Genomic DNA, 17,236 nt, shown 5'->3' with positions numbered 1-17,236 from the left:
TGCGACTGTAAGAAAGGAATGAGGAATCTATAGAGTGCTATGGAGGGATCTCTAGGGCATATTGTTAAGTAAAAGAAGCAAAACAGAAGAGTACATAAAATTCAGTGCCATTTATCAGGGTGCAGGGATATACATATATATGTACATTCACACATACAGACATGTCTGTAGGTGTGTCTGTTTATATAAAGGGGGGAAAAGGGCAACATACAGCAACATGAAGGAAACGCTGGTGTACATCATCTAAGTATATGCTGATATACAACTTCAGGAAGATTCAGTTCTGACTTTTCTGGTCCTTTACAATTTGAAAGTAAATATTCTTTTATGCCTTAAAATATTCTCAACCATAACTTCTCAGGGTATATTAACCAAACTGCTAAGTTGCTAAAGGGGAGAATTCAATAAGGACATTAAACAAAATTCACAACAGCATCTGTTTGTTATAGTGCTCCTGGTGAATTTGAAATGACAGAGTACTGCAGTCATTATCATAAAGCCTGCAGTTTTGTAAATTATGTTGCTAAATATCTGCCTTCTAAAATGTTTTCTGAAAGTCACATTTTTTACAAAGGATGGAACTGCATTTCCAGAATCATTTATGACATAAATAGTTTTTGCATTGTGCTTTTTCTAACTCTATGATCTACAGATAATGATCAACTATTATGTACAGAAATTGCGAACGGGGATAATATGTATAATTAATTTACATAAATTATAAAAGATTTTAGAGACTATCTAATGATTGAAAAATTAGTGTCTGATAAAGACAATAATGAGTTTTGAAAATAGGCAGAAAAGAAACAGCAAAAAGAAAAAAAAAATAAAATCAAAAGACCTAGACGGCATTTATATTATCAAATTGAACAGAATTTCAATAGCTATCTCAACACAACTTTACAAACTAAAACCAGTCTCTACTCAGTGGTAAGCCAGGGAGAAAGCCAAATATCTCCTGCTATTCTATTCCCAAGTTCTTGAAAACCAAAGCTACCAGAACTCAGATTCTCCAAAGTTTATCCACTAGGATCACCTGGAAGCAAAGAATCTAGCCTCTTCTCAGGCTTTTTTAATCCTAGTCATCTACTGGTTGAACAAGGTCAAAGTGGTCCTGAACACTTAAATATTCCCTGTATTTAAGACTTTGCAAGAGGGTAACCCAATTCACTTTCCCAATGTATTTCTTTTTCGACTAACATTTTACAGCAAGAAATGAAATTCAGGTGGAGATTAATAATAGGGATGAATGTATATTGAGATCTTCAACACAGAGGCAACTTAAATTCACTGGAAAACACTTCTGCAAGTCAGGTATATCCACAGTCTGTAATAATTCACATCAAACATACATATACTTCCAGCTGTCATAATATCAAAATACACTTTAAAACATATTCCACCAACCCTTTCACACATCTCTCCCCGCTCTCTTCCCAACACATACTTTTTACTGTCATAAACATACATTCCTTACTCTCCAGTTGTAGTAACATCAAGACAAAACAACAGTTGCTGGAATGTTTTAAACAGAAAGGTATTTTGCTAAATATTGATATAAAATAAAATGTGCTCCATAGCACAGTGGTCCTGCATAATACAGCTACAAAGAATGATTCTGTACCAAAATAATTCTGGGAAATGCAGGAGGCTTTACTCATCTCCCACTGCTTTGCAGATCACAATGTCCACAAAAATTAAAAGTTCGGAGAAGTCTTGAAAAATATGACTTCATCTTTACTCAACATTTGCTATCTACCTACCTAGGAATGCATTTCCCCATCCTACCTCTAATTTATAGGGGAGAGCTGGTGAATAAATAAATATCTATTAACATCTTACGGAAAAATACTTGTTCCCCAGATCACATTTTAGGAAATAGTGCGTTAGAATAGTCTCACGTTTAAAGGTGCACTGAGAATTTAAATAATTTTTACCAACATATTTACTATGCTTTGCATATTTAATCCATAAAATATAAAATGAGGAGTTCCTATTGTGGCTCAGCAATAATGAATCTGACTAGCATCCATGGAGTTGTGGGTGCGATCCCTGGCCTTGCTAAGTGGGTTAAGGATCCAGTGTTGCCATGAGCTCTGGTGTAGGTCATGGATGCAGCTCGGATCCTACACTGTGGTGTAGTCTGGCAGCTGCAGCTCCAATTCAATCCCTAGCCCAGGAATTTCCATATACCACAGGTGCAGCCCTAAAGTGAAAAACAAATAAATAAATAAATAAAAGACAAAAAATAAAATAAAATAAAATAAAATATAAGAGGATACTTTATTTCCTAGAAAAGTAGTACTGATGTGAAATGCCAGATTCTCAATCTAAAAAGAGAGGGCACTGATTTTGATTGAATCAAATATGGTTTCAAACAGTACATACCTATATTTTGCTTTTTCATGAACCCAGACATATTCAGGGTTTTTCAAACTCAAGCGTGCAAGGTCCTTTACCGATTTGGTTTGTGTAGCTGAAAAAAGCAAAGTCTGACGTTTCTTGGGAAGGTTTTCAATAATAGCATTCATGGTGTCAGCAAAGCCCATATCCAAGATTCTATCTGCTTCATCAAGAACTAAAAAGAGAAAATATAAATTGAACCATAGTATCTACAATATACATCAGGCTAAATTCATTGTGGTATTCTGGACTGGATCCTAGAACAGAAAAAGGGTATTAGTGAAGAAACATGAAATCTAAAGAATAAAGTCTAGAATTTATAATGTGCCAATGCTAATCACTTAGTTTTGGCAAAGGTGCCAAAGTTATGTAAGATGTTACACTAGGGGAAACTGGGGGAAGGAAGGGTGTAGAGGAACTCTTTGTACTATCACTTCAAATATTCTCTAAGTCTAGAATTACCCCAAAATAAAAAGTTGATTTAAAAAAATGTACATTAGGTAACATGATAAGTAGATGTACCATAAAAGATGAAAAACTCTTAGCAGGGCCAAATACAAAGGTCTCCAATTTCATATAGAAAAGGGTGCTTATATCTTTTAATTTTGATTTTAAAAAAGTCTTAGTTGTACTCTCTCTGGATTTAAAACCATATGCCAAAACATTGTTTCAAGTTATTTCTCAGATTTTTAATCACAATATTTATTCAATAAAACATTTCTATCATTGAAATTTATGAGGGTTCTCTCCGGAGATTGTTTTCTTTAGAAATTCATTAGACTCACCTAACATTTGCAGATTGGTGGCATGAAAACATATTGTTTCATCCATGTGTTGAAGAAGCCGACCCGGTGTGCACACCAGTATATTTATGTTATTGATCCTCTCAGCTTCGTGTTTCAGATCCTAAAAACAGTTATTTCTTTTGATTACACAGACACATCACTGAGCAGCTTGTGTACCAAAACTACACAAGCCATCTGCATGTGGCATTTCATCATAGCAATGCAGACACTCTAGAAATAAATGCAATTTCTGTAGCACATCCAAATTTCTGGGGTCACATAAAAGTCCTTAGTGAAGATCTAACTAGCTCAGAGTTCCTCTAGATTCTTAATCCTCTCAGGATTCTGAGGCCAAGAGAATATATGAATGCTCCAAGTCTTTATTTCCTCCTATGTCTGCCAGAACCAACTTAAAACTGGAATTATCCCCATTCTTTAAGTCAGAACAAGCTCTGACACCACCCACTGCACTTTGTGGATTGAAAAAAAAGAGCTGAGTTCTCTACATTCTAGATCTCTCCCCAAAGCCAGAGCCAGAGAATGTTAGTTGTTAAAGCTGGATAGCAGGTACGTGAGTATGTGAGGTTTGTGATACTATGCTTTCTTTTTGTGTGAATGTTTGCATATGAATTTAAGAATTCAAGTATTTATCCTCACAATCTAGAAGAGACTCTCACAGAGAGTAGTAGTCCAAGTAAATTAGAAGCAAGAGAAGTGAGCAGCAGGCTTTCCCATGACCTAAAACAAACACTCCGTAAAACTATCTTCTACCTTCCTTTCTTCTGCTGCTGACCCAGCAATGTTCTGAATCTGAAACATTCAACCTCTCAGATACTTTATCAGAAGGAACTAGTCCACATACTGAAATGGTACCTTTCCCAATGAATATTAACAAATAGATTTACAGATTAGAGTTAATCAGTCTCAGAGAATCTGATCAGTTCAGATACCCTCCCTGACAAAACAGACTTTCCAGACAGACTCAAGATGATAAGGACCATACCAGGATGCTACCACCCCCTGGCCCGTGGGCCAGCCTGAGTACTTAGATGAAATCCACCTCTTCCTGGCCAACTGCCACAGTGCTCCAACGTATATGACAGAAGGAAAGAGAGACGGACAAGGACACAAAGACAAACCTTTCCACCAATGATGAGGCCAGCTGAAAAGTCATGATTCTTCCCGACTTTCCGGAGAACCTCAAAAGTCTGATAGGCCAGTTCTCTTGTGGGTGATATAATCAGAACACCCAGCCCATCGGTTGAGGTCCACTGCAGTCGATACAAAGCTTCCAGCACCTTAAAAAAAAAAAACTCATGTTCAGTTAGCCCTTTAGAGAAGGTGGCTTTCTGATACCTGAGTCAATCTTGCCCCTTCGAATCAAAAGCACCTTCCAAGGAAAAAGCATACCAGTCATGAGTCTTATCCAGTCAGAAAGAAGACACTGTTTGCTTTGTTTTTTCTTTCTCTTCTATCTACCAAAAGCATCCTTCCCTGAATCATGGATGGAAAGGAGAAGAAGCCCCATGGCAGTTCAGCTGCTGCCAGTCATGCCATGAGGAGTCTGGCAATCAGTGAAAGGTCTGTATAGCCCAGAGACCATACGGATTTCAGATTTCAGACAAATATCTGTCAGCACCTTCTGAACAGAAAGCACATTAAAATAACCTCTCGTCTGTGTAGGGGCTGTGGTACACAGTGACTGAATTTTGTAGCTGTAGGGAGACAATGTCATAAAAAAATTAGGATTTAAGAGAAAAAATGGTTTTGTTACACTTGGAACAAAGAATCAAATGTGATTTTTCCAAGCTGCTTATTTAGTAGGAATGAAAAATTATGACACCAACTACATAACAGAAATAAGTCAATTTCTATGAGGCTCTATTGTTTCACTGCTAGAAAGGACAGGTATCAGTGGCCCAGAAAATGCTCAATGAATGAACCAATCTCCTTAAAGTGAGCATATTTCAGTTTTCCCAACACAAGTGGCAAGTATAAATGTGACTGGCAGGTTTGCGAGAGTGAGCGCAGCAACAGTCTTCCCTGCGTCCCCACCGGGTTCACTGCTGAGCAGAACCATTGTGACCTGCTACCCAGGACACTCCATATCCCTCAGGGGTGTCTGCTTGTCCAGGCACAGTATTTCATTTGTTCAGTAAGTTACTGAGCACCTACCACGTGCAGGTTCTGAACCTGGGGAATAGTAGAGAACCAGACAGACGTGGCCCCTTTCTGAAATAAAGCTTGCATTCTAGCCATGGAAACCCAACATGAAACAGCTCTTGACAAGTTTTTCTATCTAGGCAGAGAATGTTCTAAAATCACTTAACAGAGGATCTGACCCAATATGAGAAAACTACTTACTGGAACAAGGAAAGCCAAAGTCTTGCCAGAGCCAGTTTTGGCAGCTCCAAGGACATCTTTACCTTGTAACGCCAACCCAATGGTCTGCTTCTGGATCTCGGTTACCAAGCGGTACTGGGCTTCTTGCAAACCTGCCAGGATGGAGAATGACACCTTAGAGCATCCCTGTAGAACAGTACTCTGGGCTGAACTGTGCACCCCAATCTCAGAATTCACATGTTGAACCTCTAAGCCCCAGTACTTAGAATGGGACTATATTAGGAGACAGATGATTAAAGAGCGATTAGGTTAAAATGAGTCTATCACTGTGGGTCCTAATTCAATCTGACTAATGTCCTTATAAGAAGGAAAAATGTGGACACAAAAAGAAACACTAGAGGTGTAAGTACACAGAGGGACAAGCACTTGACGAGGCAGCAGAGGGTGACTGTCTATAAGCCAAGACGAGAGGCCTGAACAGATACTTCCATTATGTCTCAACCAGCACCTTGATCTTGGACTTCTAGCCTCCAGAATTGTGAGAAATTAAATTTCTGCTGTTTTAACCACCTAGCCTGTGATATTTTGTTCTGATATTTCTGCTGTTTTAACCACCTAGCCTGTGATATTTTGTTTTGTTTGTTCTCTTACTTATTTTAACTAACATTTTAATTATTCAGAGGCCCTGGCATCTTGCTTTTTTACTGCTGTTCTTTAACCAGTCCAGAAAGGATGACAATGATAATTTAGTAACACTTAAATGAATTAACACTGTTTCTTCTTATAGGTTTTCATATTATTTGCCAAAATGAAAATTTCTAAGGTTAAACTTTCTATAAACCTTTTTCCATTAAAAAAAAAAAAAAGCATCAAGAAATCCAACCACATGTCCCCAAGATCATCACAGACTTACCTTTCAATGTTTTTTTGGACAAGGGTAAATCTGAAAATCTTGTAATTTCATTTACATTTATCTGAAAAGCAAAAGGAGACTATGTCAGGTAAGACAAAATAACAGCACAATTCATTTGTTTTACAACAAAACTATGTCTTGTCTACACTGTGCTGCTGTATCCTTGGTACTGCAGCACAGAATTCAATCATCGCTTCTAATTAAAAACTCATTCCTTCTGAAAAAAATGTACTTTGAGGACGCCATTATCAAAAAAAAATAAGTTTAGGGAGTTCCCGTCATGGCTTTTCGGTTAATGAACCCAAATAGGAACCATGAGGATGAGGGTTCGATCCCTGGCCTCGCTCAGTGGGTTAAGAATCGGGCACTGCCGTGAGCTGTGGTGTAGGCCACAGCTCAGATCTCGAGTTGCTCTGGCTATGGCTGTGGTGCAGGCTGGCAGCTGTAGCTCCAATTCGACCCCTAGCCTGGGAACTTCCATATGCTGCAGGTGTGGCCCTAAAAAGCAAAAAAAAAATTAACTAAAATATAAGTTTATAACCAATTCAACTGGTAAAAAAAAAAAAAAAAAAAACTTCACTCAGCACACACACATACACTTCTACCTCCAGCATCCTTCAACACCTGTAAAACATTCACAACACGAATGTCATAAGTCATCATCCCATCAATTTTCAGATGAAAATTTACTTTCAGCTCATCCTTCCAGGAATATCAGTCTAAGCAGTAAGAAGCAAAATGACTATAAACCACAGACCATGATGAGACCAGTCTCTTCACACACTTTGGGGAATAAATTGAAATTAGTTGCAAAAATATATCTTATTAGCACAAACCTTTCAAAAATTTAACCATAAATCAGTAGCTTACAAAATCCAACCTGACAGGAGTTCCCGTCGTGGCGCAGTGGTTAACGAATCCGACTAGGAACCATGAGGTTGCGGGTTCGGTCCCTGCCCTTGCTCAGTGGGTTAACGATCTGGCATTGTCGTGAGCTGTGGTGTAGGTTGCAGACGCGGCTCGGATCCCGCATTGCTGTGGCTCTGGCGTAGGCCGGTGGCTACGGCTCCGATTGGACCCCTAGCCTGGGAACCTCCACATGCTGCAGGAGCGGCCCAAGAAATGGCAAAAAGACAAAAAAATAATAATAATAATAATCCAACCTGTCAACCATCACCTGAGGGTGTACTGGAGGAGGGTATTACTTAACAATATCCAGGAGATGTGTCTCTGTCGTGATCTGAAGCCACAATAAGTAACAGTTTTCCCTTTAACTTTACATTATCTAAATGTTCATCACTGATGCTCTTCATTAACATAAACCCAATTTTGTGAATTTCATTTCTGATGCTCAGGAGGATTATTTTATTACGGATGCTGATCTGAGAACATGCTGCCAAATTATTCATGATTCACAAAAGGGGAAAGTTGCATTTGTAAGGTTCATTTATTTAAATTACACTCCAGGCAGTAAAGGGAGGGCAGCCTGTCTTTCACTTTACAGTCTAACAACATCTTTCCCAAGATTCTTAATGTAGTCCAGACAGGGTTATGCTCTGACCTCAAATGCTGAAAGCACAATTAAAACATTGCCTTAATTCTGACAAATAATTCCAGATAACACTGCAGAGGGGGCAGAATCAGCATAGTGGCATTAGAAAGCGAAAAATGTATTCAAATAATATCCTGTCCTATCAAGGAACCTAAATTAGGAGGTGAGTACTCTCCCAAATCAGACATTAAAATTAGGTTCAGTTCACCTGTACTTATATCATCAGCTCAAAAATCTGTTTTCACAGTGCATGGAGTGCTTACAGAAGACAAAGACAGGCAATACACCCTTTAATCCCACAGGCAGAGCGGGGTACTTAACCAACAGTGCACATCCTTCTGAAGCCTCTTAACTTCCTAGAGGGAGAGTCTGGAAGAATGAGACTGTCCCAGCCATTCTATGTCCTTGCAAGGCTGGAGAGCACATGCTTAGGAGAAAGTCAGCAGAGAAGCAAAAATGGCATTTTTTATCCCACTGATGCTCCAGAACAATGGTCAGCAAACTATGAGCCACAGGACCAGTCTAATTTGCTGCCTGTTTTTGTAAATAGAGTTTTACTAGAGCACAGCTACAGCCGTTCATTTACATATAGCCTCTGCAGTTGTGACAGTGATCACAGGGCCCATGAAACCTCATATTTATTATCTGCCCCTTTTCAGAGTTTTCCAACCCTGTCCTAGAACACTCTCACTTATAGTCCAAGGAATACTTGGAAACCACAGCAAAGGCAGGCTATGGTTCCTACAAATAAAATAAAACTCTTTCCCCTTCCCTGCATCCTTTTCTTTTCTTAGAAAAATCATACATCCTCTAAAATCTATATCATCATTGTTCTGAAATCAGAGGACAGATGTTTCCATGACAGTATTTATTAAAGGCTTCCCAGCGTTTGTGGAAAAGTTAGAGGGGAAATAAGGTGGATATTACTCAACCACTCTCCTATTCTTTTTCCAACTGTTTCTTATTTCTCACAAAAGTGAATGATGCTTTCCCATCCCAAAGTGGGGGTGAGGGGAGGGGAGTATTAAACACTTACTAGGGTTCTCCACCTATTGCAGTCAAGAGAAGAAAAGCAATCTACCTCATATTACACTAGACCAATTACTGATTAAGGGGAAAAAAATCAGATTAGCAGGCAGTTCGCATAGAGCATAGCTGATTACAATAAAAATCTAAATGAATCCCAGGTGCAGTCATTCAGCAAGTGAAAGCGGTTGCTGAACTAAAATAATTCATATTTCTCAATAAGCTTCAATCCCCAGCTCTCCAGCAGCCCTGCTAGAACATACACCCTATGATGTGGTGGCCTTAGAAATAAGCCACCCAGAGCTCCCACTGGGGAACATAGCTGTCACCCTTCTCCAGCCACCCCTGAAAAAGCCATGCCTGCCTGGCCTGTGTGCCCAGTCAAGCATGGCCACAGCACCCATTCCTGCAGGACAGGGGATGCCTCTAATGGGTAACTCTGGCTCAAGGCCATCCCGTTAGCGGCTGAGAACTGTGCTGCAGCCTGAGCTCTTCCTACCCACTCCTCCTTCCAGCCCCTCTCCTTTCCCTCCTGGTTCCTGCTCCTTCTCCTTTACCTGCACAGACACTTTCCCCCAGTAAGTTCCAATTCACTTAACCCTGTGTTGGCACCTGCCTGCCAGAGGACAACAGTCGGGCCTCCAGACCCTTTACAGTCTGGATATACTCTCTATTGCCCCCAGTAACTCACCACCGCTTCCAGATAGTTTCTAAACATAGCCTCTGTATAAGTTATCTACTTCCATGAAGAGCAGCTTAAACCAACATAACTTTATTAACCTACAAGTCTAAAAGTCATAAATCCAAAACTTGTTTCACTCAGCTAAAATCAAGGTGTTGGCAAGGCTGCATTCCAGCTTTCTTGGCTGCCTGAATTCCTTGGCTTCTGGCAACCTTCCATCTTCAAAGCCAGCCAGCATGGAGGTCAACCCTCTCACTTCACAATGCTCTGACACTGACTCTTCTGCCCCCTCCTCTACATGTAAGGACCCTTGGATGATTACACTGGGTCCACCTGGAAAATCCAGATCAATCACCAAAGTTTAAGAGCAAGTGAGTAGCTGGAGTTCCCATCATGGCACAGCGGAAACGAATCCGACTAGGAACCATGAGGTTGCAGGTTCAATCCCTGGCCTCGCTCAGTGGGTTAAGGATCCGGCGTTGCTGTAAGCTGTGGTGTAGGTCGCAGACACAGCTCAGATCTGGCGTTGCTGTGACTGCGGCGTAAGCCATAAGCTGTAGCTCCAATTGGACCCCTAACCTGGGAACCTCCATATGCTGCGGGTGCAGCCCTAAAAAGCAAAAAAAATTAAAAAAAAAAAAAAGATCAGGTGAGTGGCAATCTCACATGACCCCTTGCCATGTACTCACAGGTCAGGGGATAAAGATGCTGACATCTTTAGGAAGCTGTTATCCTACCTACCACAGCCCCCAAAGCCATTCAGTCTACCTCCACCGCTCTTCTCCAGCCCCATCTGAAGCCAATTCAGGAACACATACCACACTCAAGGAGTATGTTCCCCTCAGAGAACTCCGTATACCTTCACATCGCTGTACATCCTCCTGTTGTTCTTCCACCTACAACTTCCTTGCAATCTTTTCTACCTGGAGAACACATCATTCAAGAACTAGCTCCACTCACAGCTACCACAAACTGCTGGACAGTGCGTGCCCTACACAATTCGTGCCCTGCACCTGGTAAGGCTGAAGTGCAGGGGCTGAAACCAGCCAACATTCAGTTCCACAAGCCAGGCCTGAGGCAGCAACCGCTGAGAGGAAGGGTAGCAATGCCCAGAAGAAACAGGTTTCTCTAAATCCCATGGCCAGAAAAGGCTCTGTATAGAATAACTCAACCTTTTCCCCTAATTACACCATCTAATAACACCTCTAACTCCATAGCACATATTCATTAAGACAATATTTGTCAAAATTTATCATTCCTACCCCACCTCCCTAGGGACCCAGAGGTTGTATTTTTTTTTTCCCACCTATTTTTACTGGGACCTCAACCAGTATCTGTCAATTGTTTCAAAATGTCTCTCAATCAAATTGTTCAGTATTTCACCACTTCAGTATTTCACCAATTGTTCAGTATAAAAGGCTAGTAAACATTTGTGTACTATTCGCTGTAATAGAACTTTTATGCATAAGTTCCATCATCTAAGAAGCCATATGGTGAGGGTCTGCCCCTCTGTTACCTAGAGAATAACCAATCGGCTTTGATTGTATTCTACTACGGCTAGCCCTGGCAACTGATTTCACACATTTGCTTCTTGACAAAAATATTAAAATATTTCTAAGATTAAAAAAAATAAAAACAGAACACTACTCGGTGGGGAAAAATTCCTCCTTCAATTCAGTGCAAAGATAGGGATTTAAACATTTGTGCAACACAGAAAGCAAGCTCTGACATCAGAACTACGCCTCTTGGATTAGAACTTTTTCACTTACTTACTATTCAACGTTGCACATATTCCTTAATTTGCTGTGTCTTAAAGTTTCCTCACTTATATAATGGGAATAATCTCATGGGGTTGTTTGTTGTGAGGATATGGCAAGTGAACATGCATAAAGGCTTGATAAATGTTAGTAATTATTAAAACAAGAAACCAAGAATGGACCCATCTTATTAAGCAGAATAAAGTCACCTGGAAAAGGTCGTCATGCACCAAACAGGTGTCCCTAACACATATTGCTTGGTTTACATATATTACCTCCTCTGAGCCTTACAACACTCTGCGTGGCTAATAATCTCTGTTAAATGAAGAAACTGAGACACAGGGATGTTAAAAAAAACTTGGCTAGTCAACACCTGAGCTGAGCAAGATTTAAACTAGGTCTGCCTGACCCCCAGAAAACTTACTCTCACTGGACTAGAACATGCTGACACGTTTAAGTGACCACTTTCCTAAAAGTAACTGTGAGCCAAGGAAGGGTTTCAATCAGGAGTAAAACTATTAGATTTCATCTTGGAAAGAATCATTCTAGCAGCAATATGAAGGAGAGAATAGAAGGCAATAAGGTCCAATGGCCAAATCCCATCAGCCACCTGTTTTAGTAATGGAAGTTTTGCTAGAACACAACCATGCCCATTTGTTTAAGTATTTCCATGGCAGCTTTTGTGTTACAATGGCTGAGTTGAATAGCTCCACCCTTACAACCTGCAAAACTGAAACCATGTACTGTCCCATCCCTTACAGAAAAAGTCTGCTGACCCATGTTATAAGCAATAGCTATTGTAGCAACCCAGGCAAGAGATGATGGGGCCTGAACTAAGGCTTGGGACTAGGGATGGAGAAGCAATTGGGAGATTTAAGAGGCAGAGTAGATCACCAGTGTGACTAACTGGATGTAGGAGTGACAAGAGAAGCCTCCAGGATTACTCCTAGGTGTCCAAGTCAGCAGTCTGCTTGGATAGTGGGGCTAGGATGTGATAGGCTCAAGAATCGTTCCCAAATATGTTCAATCCTAACTTCCAGAACGGTAGATATAATCTTACATAACAAAAGTGACTTCGTACAGTGATTAAAGATCTTGAGATGGGGAGATTATCCTCAAGTATTGAGTACCTGAATTGTGACCAAAAGTTATCCCTACCAAAAAAAGGATAGAGGCAGATTTGACATGGAACAGGAGAAGGCAATCTGTCCACAGAGGCAGAGATGGCAGTGATGAAGCCACAAGCCAAAGAATACCAACAGCCCCCAGAAGCAGGGAGAGAAAAAAATGGAGTTTCCTCTAGAGCTCCAGAGAGAGCATGTGGGCCTACTGACACCCTGATTTCAGCCCAGTGAGACTGATTTCAGATTTCTGGCTTCCAGAACTACAAGAGAATACATTTCTTTTGTTTTAAGCCATGAAGTTTGTGGTAATTTGCCATGGTGGCAATAAGGAAATAATACAAGGAAATAGTACACAAAATTGTGGGGAGCTCCCATTGTGGTGCAGTGGAAACAAATCCAACTAGTATCCATGAGGATGCAAGTTCGATCCCTGGCCTCGCTCAGTGGGTCAAGCATCCAGCATTGCCTTGAGCTGTGGTCACAGATGCGACTGGATCCCACATTGCTGTGGATATGGTGTAGGGCAGCAGCTGTAGCTCCGATTCCATCCCCAGCCTGGGAACTTCCATATGCCAGGCGGGCGGCCTTAAAAAGAAAAAACACCTCAGAATTGTGAATTTAAAAGAAAAAAATAATGATCTCAGTTTTAGATTTGTGGTATATAAGGAATTCTATGACACAGATAAAGCGATCCAGCACAGTCAGGAGAAAAAAATATATATATATAAACTCAGAAGTGCTCTGGGTAGAACACAAGAAGGAGTTAATAGGAATAAACTTTAGGATTACACAAGAGAAGAATAAGCAAGGGCTGAGGCTATCCTCCCTAAGCAATTCTAGTCAAAAAGCCCCAAACGCAAAATAACAGTAATTTACAATGGCTTTTTGAGATGCTGAGTATGTAAGGGTAATAGTAATAACAGGTAATATATGGAATATTTACATGTGTCAGGCATTGTGCAGAATACTCTACATGCATTCTTACTAACTGCCCATAACTTACAAGATGGATATTATTATGCCTTTTAAAGACAAGAAAAGGGAAGCAAAGTTAAGTAACTTGCCCCAAATCATTCACTGGGTGAGCAAAAGCCAGGATCAAATCATCATCATCTTAACTTCAAAGCCCAAAACACTCTCAGCTCTATCTAAACTTACTTTTGATCTAAGTGTTGTTTAAAGGAAAGCTATACTAGCATGACCTCTGATGACTTTAATTCCAGATATGTGGCGGTTTTAAATCCTTTTCTAGAAAAGAGCAATCACTGAGAGGCTGAGTGAGATGAGTTAAGGCCAAAAGAGGTGTAATTAGGGGAAGGAAAAGAAAGGGTAAGGACAGCTGCAAGAAGCTTGAGGGTGGAAGAGATCAAGAAGTCAAAACCGTTAACTACGGGGATTCTCATCAAGGAGCATCACCTACATTGCGAAATGGCAGGTACCAGCAACAGACCAGGGGTGCAGCTTTTTTATACTAGTTCTTGGATGGGGCCATGAAACAAGCTGCGAAAATGAAATGAGCACAGGAAGGATGGGTGATGTTGAGAGATGCAAGGCTGGCATAAAGATCAATTAAAAGCAGAGGCTTTGGGAGTTCCCGTCGTGGCGCAGTGGTTAACGAATCCGACTAGGAACCATGAGGTTGCGGGTTCGGTCCCTGCCCTTGCTCAGTGGGTTAAGGATCCGGCGTTGCCGTGAGCTGTGGTGTAGGTTGCAGACGCGGCTCGGGTCCCGCGTTGCTGCGCCTCTGGCGTAGGCTGGTGGCTACAGCTCCGATTCGACCCCTAGCCTGGGAACCTCCATATGCCGCGGGAGCGGCCCAAGAAATAGCAACGACAACAAAAAAGAGACCAAAAAAAAAAAAAAAGACAATAAAAGCAAAGGCTTTGGACTCAGTCTAGGTTCCAATTCCACAGCACCTACTACAGGTGAGAGCCAAGGACAAGTTATCCCCTCAGAGGCTCGATGTTCTCATCTGCGAAACGGGAATAAGAACCATTACTTCAGGTCAAGTCAAATAATTAATGTAAAGCACACGATGGGTGGCTTGAAATGTAGGTGTCATTATTTACCGTTACTCTCCTTGGCGGCATGAATAAATAATTTTTATGAATAAAACTGTAACCATTACAGCAATCACTCTCCCTATGCTTAAGTAACACTGCATTTCCATCACTTTACCAAGAACAGTGTGGTGAGCAGAAGAGCGGCCTGGACTGTCGGGAGGCCTGGGCTGTGGCACCCAGCAGACCACCTGTGGACTCACGAGGGCCTGGGTAGCACCTCTCAGCAGCTCCCCTGACAGAGTCCCCTGTGCAGTCCCGCGCCGCAGGGACACGCAGCCCCGCGCATCTGCCGGACCACCCCATGCCTTGCTCTCCCGCGGAGCCCACCCCGCACCCCCTCCCCTCAGGACTCACCTTTTCATAGTTCTGCACGAGGCGGCTGATAACCTCACGCTCCACTTGCCACTCGGGCTTCTTCAGCTGCTTCCTCAACTGTTTCTTTTGGCTCTGCCTGTAGCTGTGCTTCTTCTTCCAACGATTGAAGCTCCGCACCGGGTCGGGCCGGACTCCGAGGCCCCGGGAATCGGCAGTTTTGCCCATCGCGGTGGCGCGACAGCCCGGATCTCACCCAGACCCTGGGCACCCGAGGCGGACAGAGGCACCGCTCCGAGGACGCGGAACCAGCGTGGGGAGAGAGGGCGAAGGCGCGTGCGCAAAACCAGGTGCCCGCCCTCGGGCCTTTGAAACCGGGCACGCGCCGTCCGCGGCGAGAAAAAGATGGGCGGTGATTGGCTACTGGGAATCTGCAGGGCGGAGCGGAGTCGTCTCGGGGAAACGGAGGCTATGCGACCTGAGGAAGAGGGCGGGGCTGAGTGGCTCCAGAGGCACGCTGGTGCTTTAAATGGGCGCATGCGCGCTGATTGCTGTTACTATGGTGACGTCACACAATTTCGCACTTAAACACACAGTCTGTGAATTACAATTGTAAGCCTGGTCTTGCATATTTCGTCCACGGAGCCGAATGATTTGCCCAAAAATCAAACAGGTAGGTTTTTAGCCTGTCAGATTCTAGCTGCAGCAGCAGGGAACTAGAGCAGAATCAAATTAAATTTGCTTTAAGGAGTTCCCGTCCTGGCACAGTGGTTAACGAATCCAACTAGGAACCATGAGGTTGAGGGTTCAATCCCTGCCCTCACTCAGTGGGTTAAGGATCCAGCGTTGCCGTGAGCTGTGGTGTAGGTCGCAGACACGGCTCGGATCCCATGTTACTGTGGCTCTGGTGTAGGCCGGTGGCTACTGCTCCGATTCAACCCCTAGCCTGGGAACCTCCATATGCCACGGGAGTGGCCCAAGAAATGGCAAAAAGACAAAAAATAAAAAAATAAAATAAAAATAAATAAATAAATAAATTTGCTTTAAAATGCTATTATGAAGACAAAGTGATACGTTAATAAAGGATTAAGAGAAAATTATTTGCAAATTGGCCATTTAAGTGAATTGTCTTTCCGTGAATTAGTTTTCCCGGTACATTTACCTAGGGCACAGATGTAGTCTAGATAGGGGTGGAGCAGAGTTGTAGCAAGGAAAAACGGAGATTAAGTTCAAGGTTCATATGCAGAGAGTTCGGGGCCGAAATTCCCTTTCAAACCCCACGTAGCCAGATAAATACCGGAACCACATGTCAATTCTCTAAAGAGAATATGGAGTTGGGGGCGTGGCAGGGAGTCACTAGATGTAGTAGAGAGTAAACTTCAATAAGGGGAGGTTACATAAAAGTACATATAGGTCCACTAAAAGTTAAAAATAGAACTACCACAAGATCCAGCCATTCTACTTCTGGATAAACACACAAAAGAATTGAAAGCAGTGTCTGGAAGAAACCTGTACCTCCCATGTTCATAGCAACATTATTCACAGCGGCCAAAATGTGGAAGCAACACAAGTGTCCATCCACAACGATGGATAAGCAAATGTGGCATTTTCATACTATGGAATACTATTCAGCCTTAAGAAGGAAGGGAATTCTGGCAATGCTACAACCTGGATAAACCTTGAAGTTATGCTGAGTGAAAAAAGTCACAAAAAGACAAATACCTTGTGATACCACTTAAATGAGGTACCTAGAGTAGTCAGGTTTATAGAGATGGAAAGTAGAATGATGGTTGCCAGGGGCTGGGGAGAGAGGAAATGGGGAATTGTTGTTTAGTGATTTTGCTAATTATTATTATTATTAGTATACTATTGCTACTAAAATTATTATTTGTACCAGATTTCAGTTTTCCAGATATCAATCTATGAACCCAAAGATACTCTCTTTTCTACTTGCCATAACATGTTAACCTCAAAGCTGTAGGATTTAAAACTTCAGTCAGGGAGTCCCTGAAGTGCTGCAGCAGAAATGAATTTGATTAGTATCCATGAGGATGCAGGTTCTATCCCTGGCCTCACTCATTGGGTTAAAGGATCCAGCACTGAGCTGTGGTATAGGTCACAGACAAGGCTCAGATCCCTAATTGCTGTGGCTGTGGGTAGGCTGGCAGCTGTAGCTCCAGTTGACCTTCGCCTAGGAACTTCCATATGCCGCAGGTGTGGCCCTAAAAAGCAAAAAATAAATAAAACTTCACTCAGGTAACATTATTTTCTTTCAC

General features: G+C 41.9%; 1 protein-coding gene across 1 annotated transcript in view; it reads right to left on the bottom strand.

Moving 5' to 3' along the window:
• The window catches only part of DDX10 (DEAD-box helicase 10), a 266,513-nt gene extending 251,209 nt beyond the window's left edge, over positions 1–15,304 (bottom strand). The window contains exons 1-6 of the mRNA XM_047752198.1: positions 15,003–15,304; positions 6,445–6,505; positions 5,553–5,683; positions 4,328–4,486; positions 3,189–3,309; positions 2,389–2,578 (exon numbers count right to left, since the gene is read on the bottom strand). Of these exons, the coding sequence (XP_047608154.1) occupies positions 2,389–2,578; positions 3,189–3,309; positions 4,328–4,486; positions 5,553–5,683; positions 6,445–6,505; positions 15,003–15,188 (848 nt within the window). The 5' untranslated portion in view covers positions 15,189–15,304. The remainder of the gene's footprint in view (positions 1–2,388; positions 2,579–3,188; positions 3,310–4,327; positions 4,487–5,552; positions 5,684–6,444; positions 6,506–15,002) is intronic.
• Positions 15,305–17,236: the final 1,932 nt, after the last annotated feature.

The sequence above is a fragment of the Phacochoerus africanus genome, chromosome 11 (genome assembly GCF_016906955.1).
Source record: "Phacochoerus africanus isolate WHEZ1 chromosome 11, ROS_Pafr_v1, whole genome shotgun sequence".
Lineage (NCBI taxonomy): Eukaryota > Metazoa > Chordata > Mammalia > Artiodactyla > Suidae > Phacochoerus > Phacochoerus africanus.
Note: the sequence above shows the minus strand (reverse complement) of the source record. Positions and strands in the feature narration are given on the sequence as shown.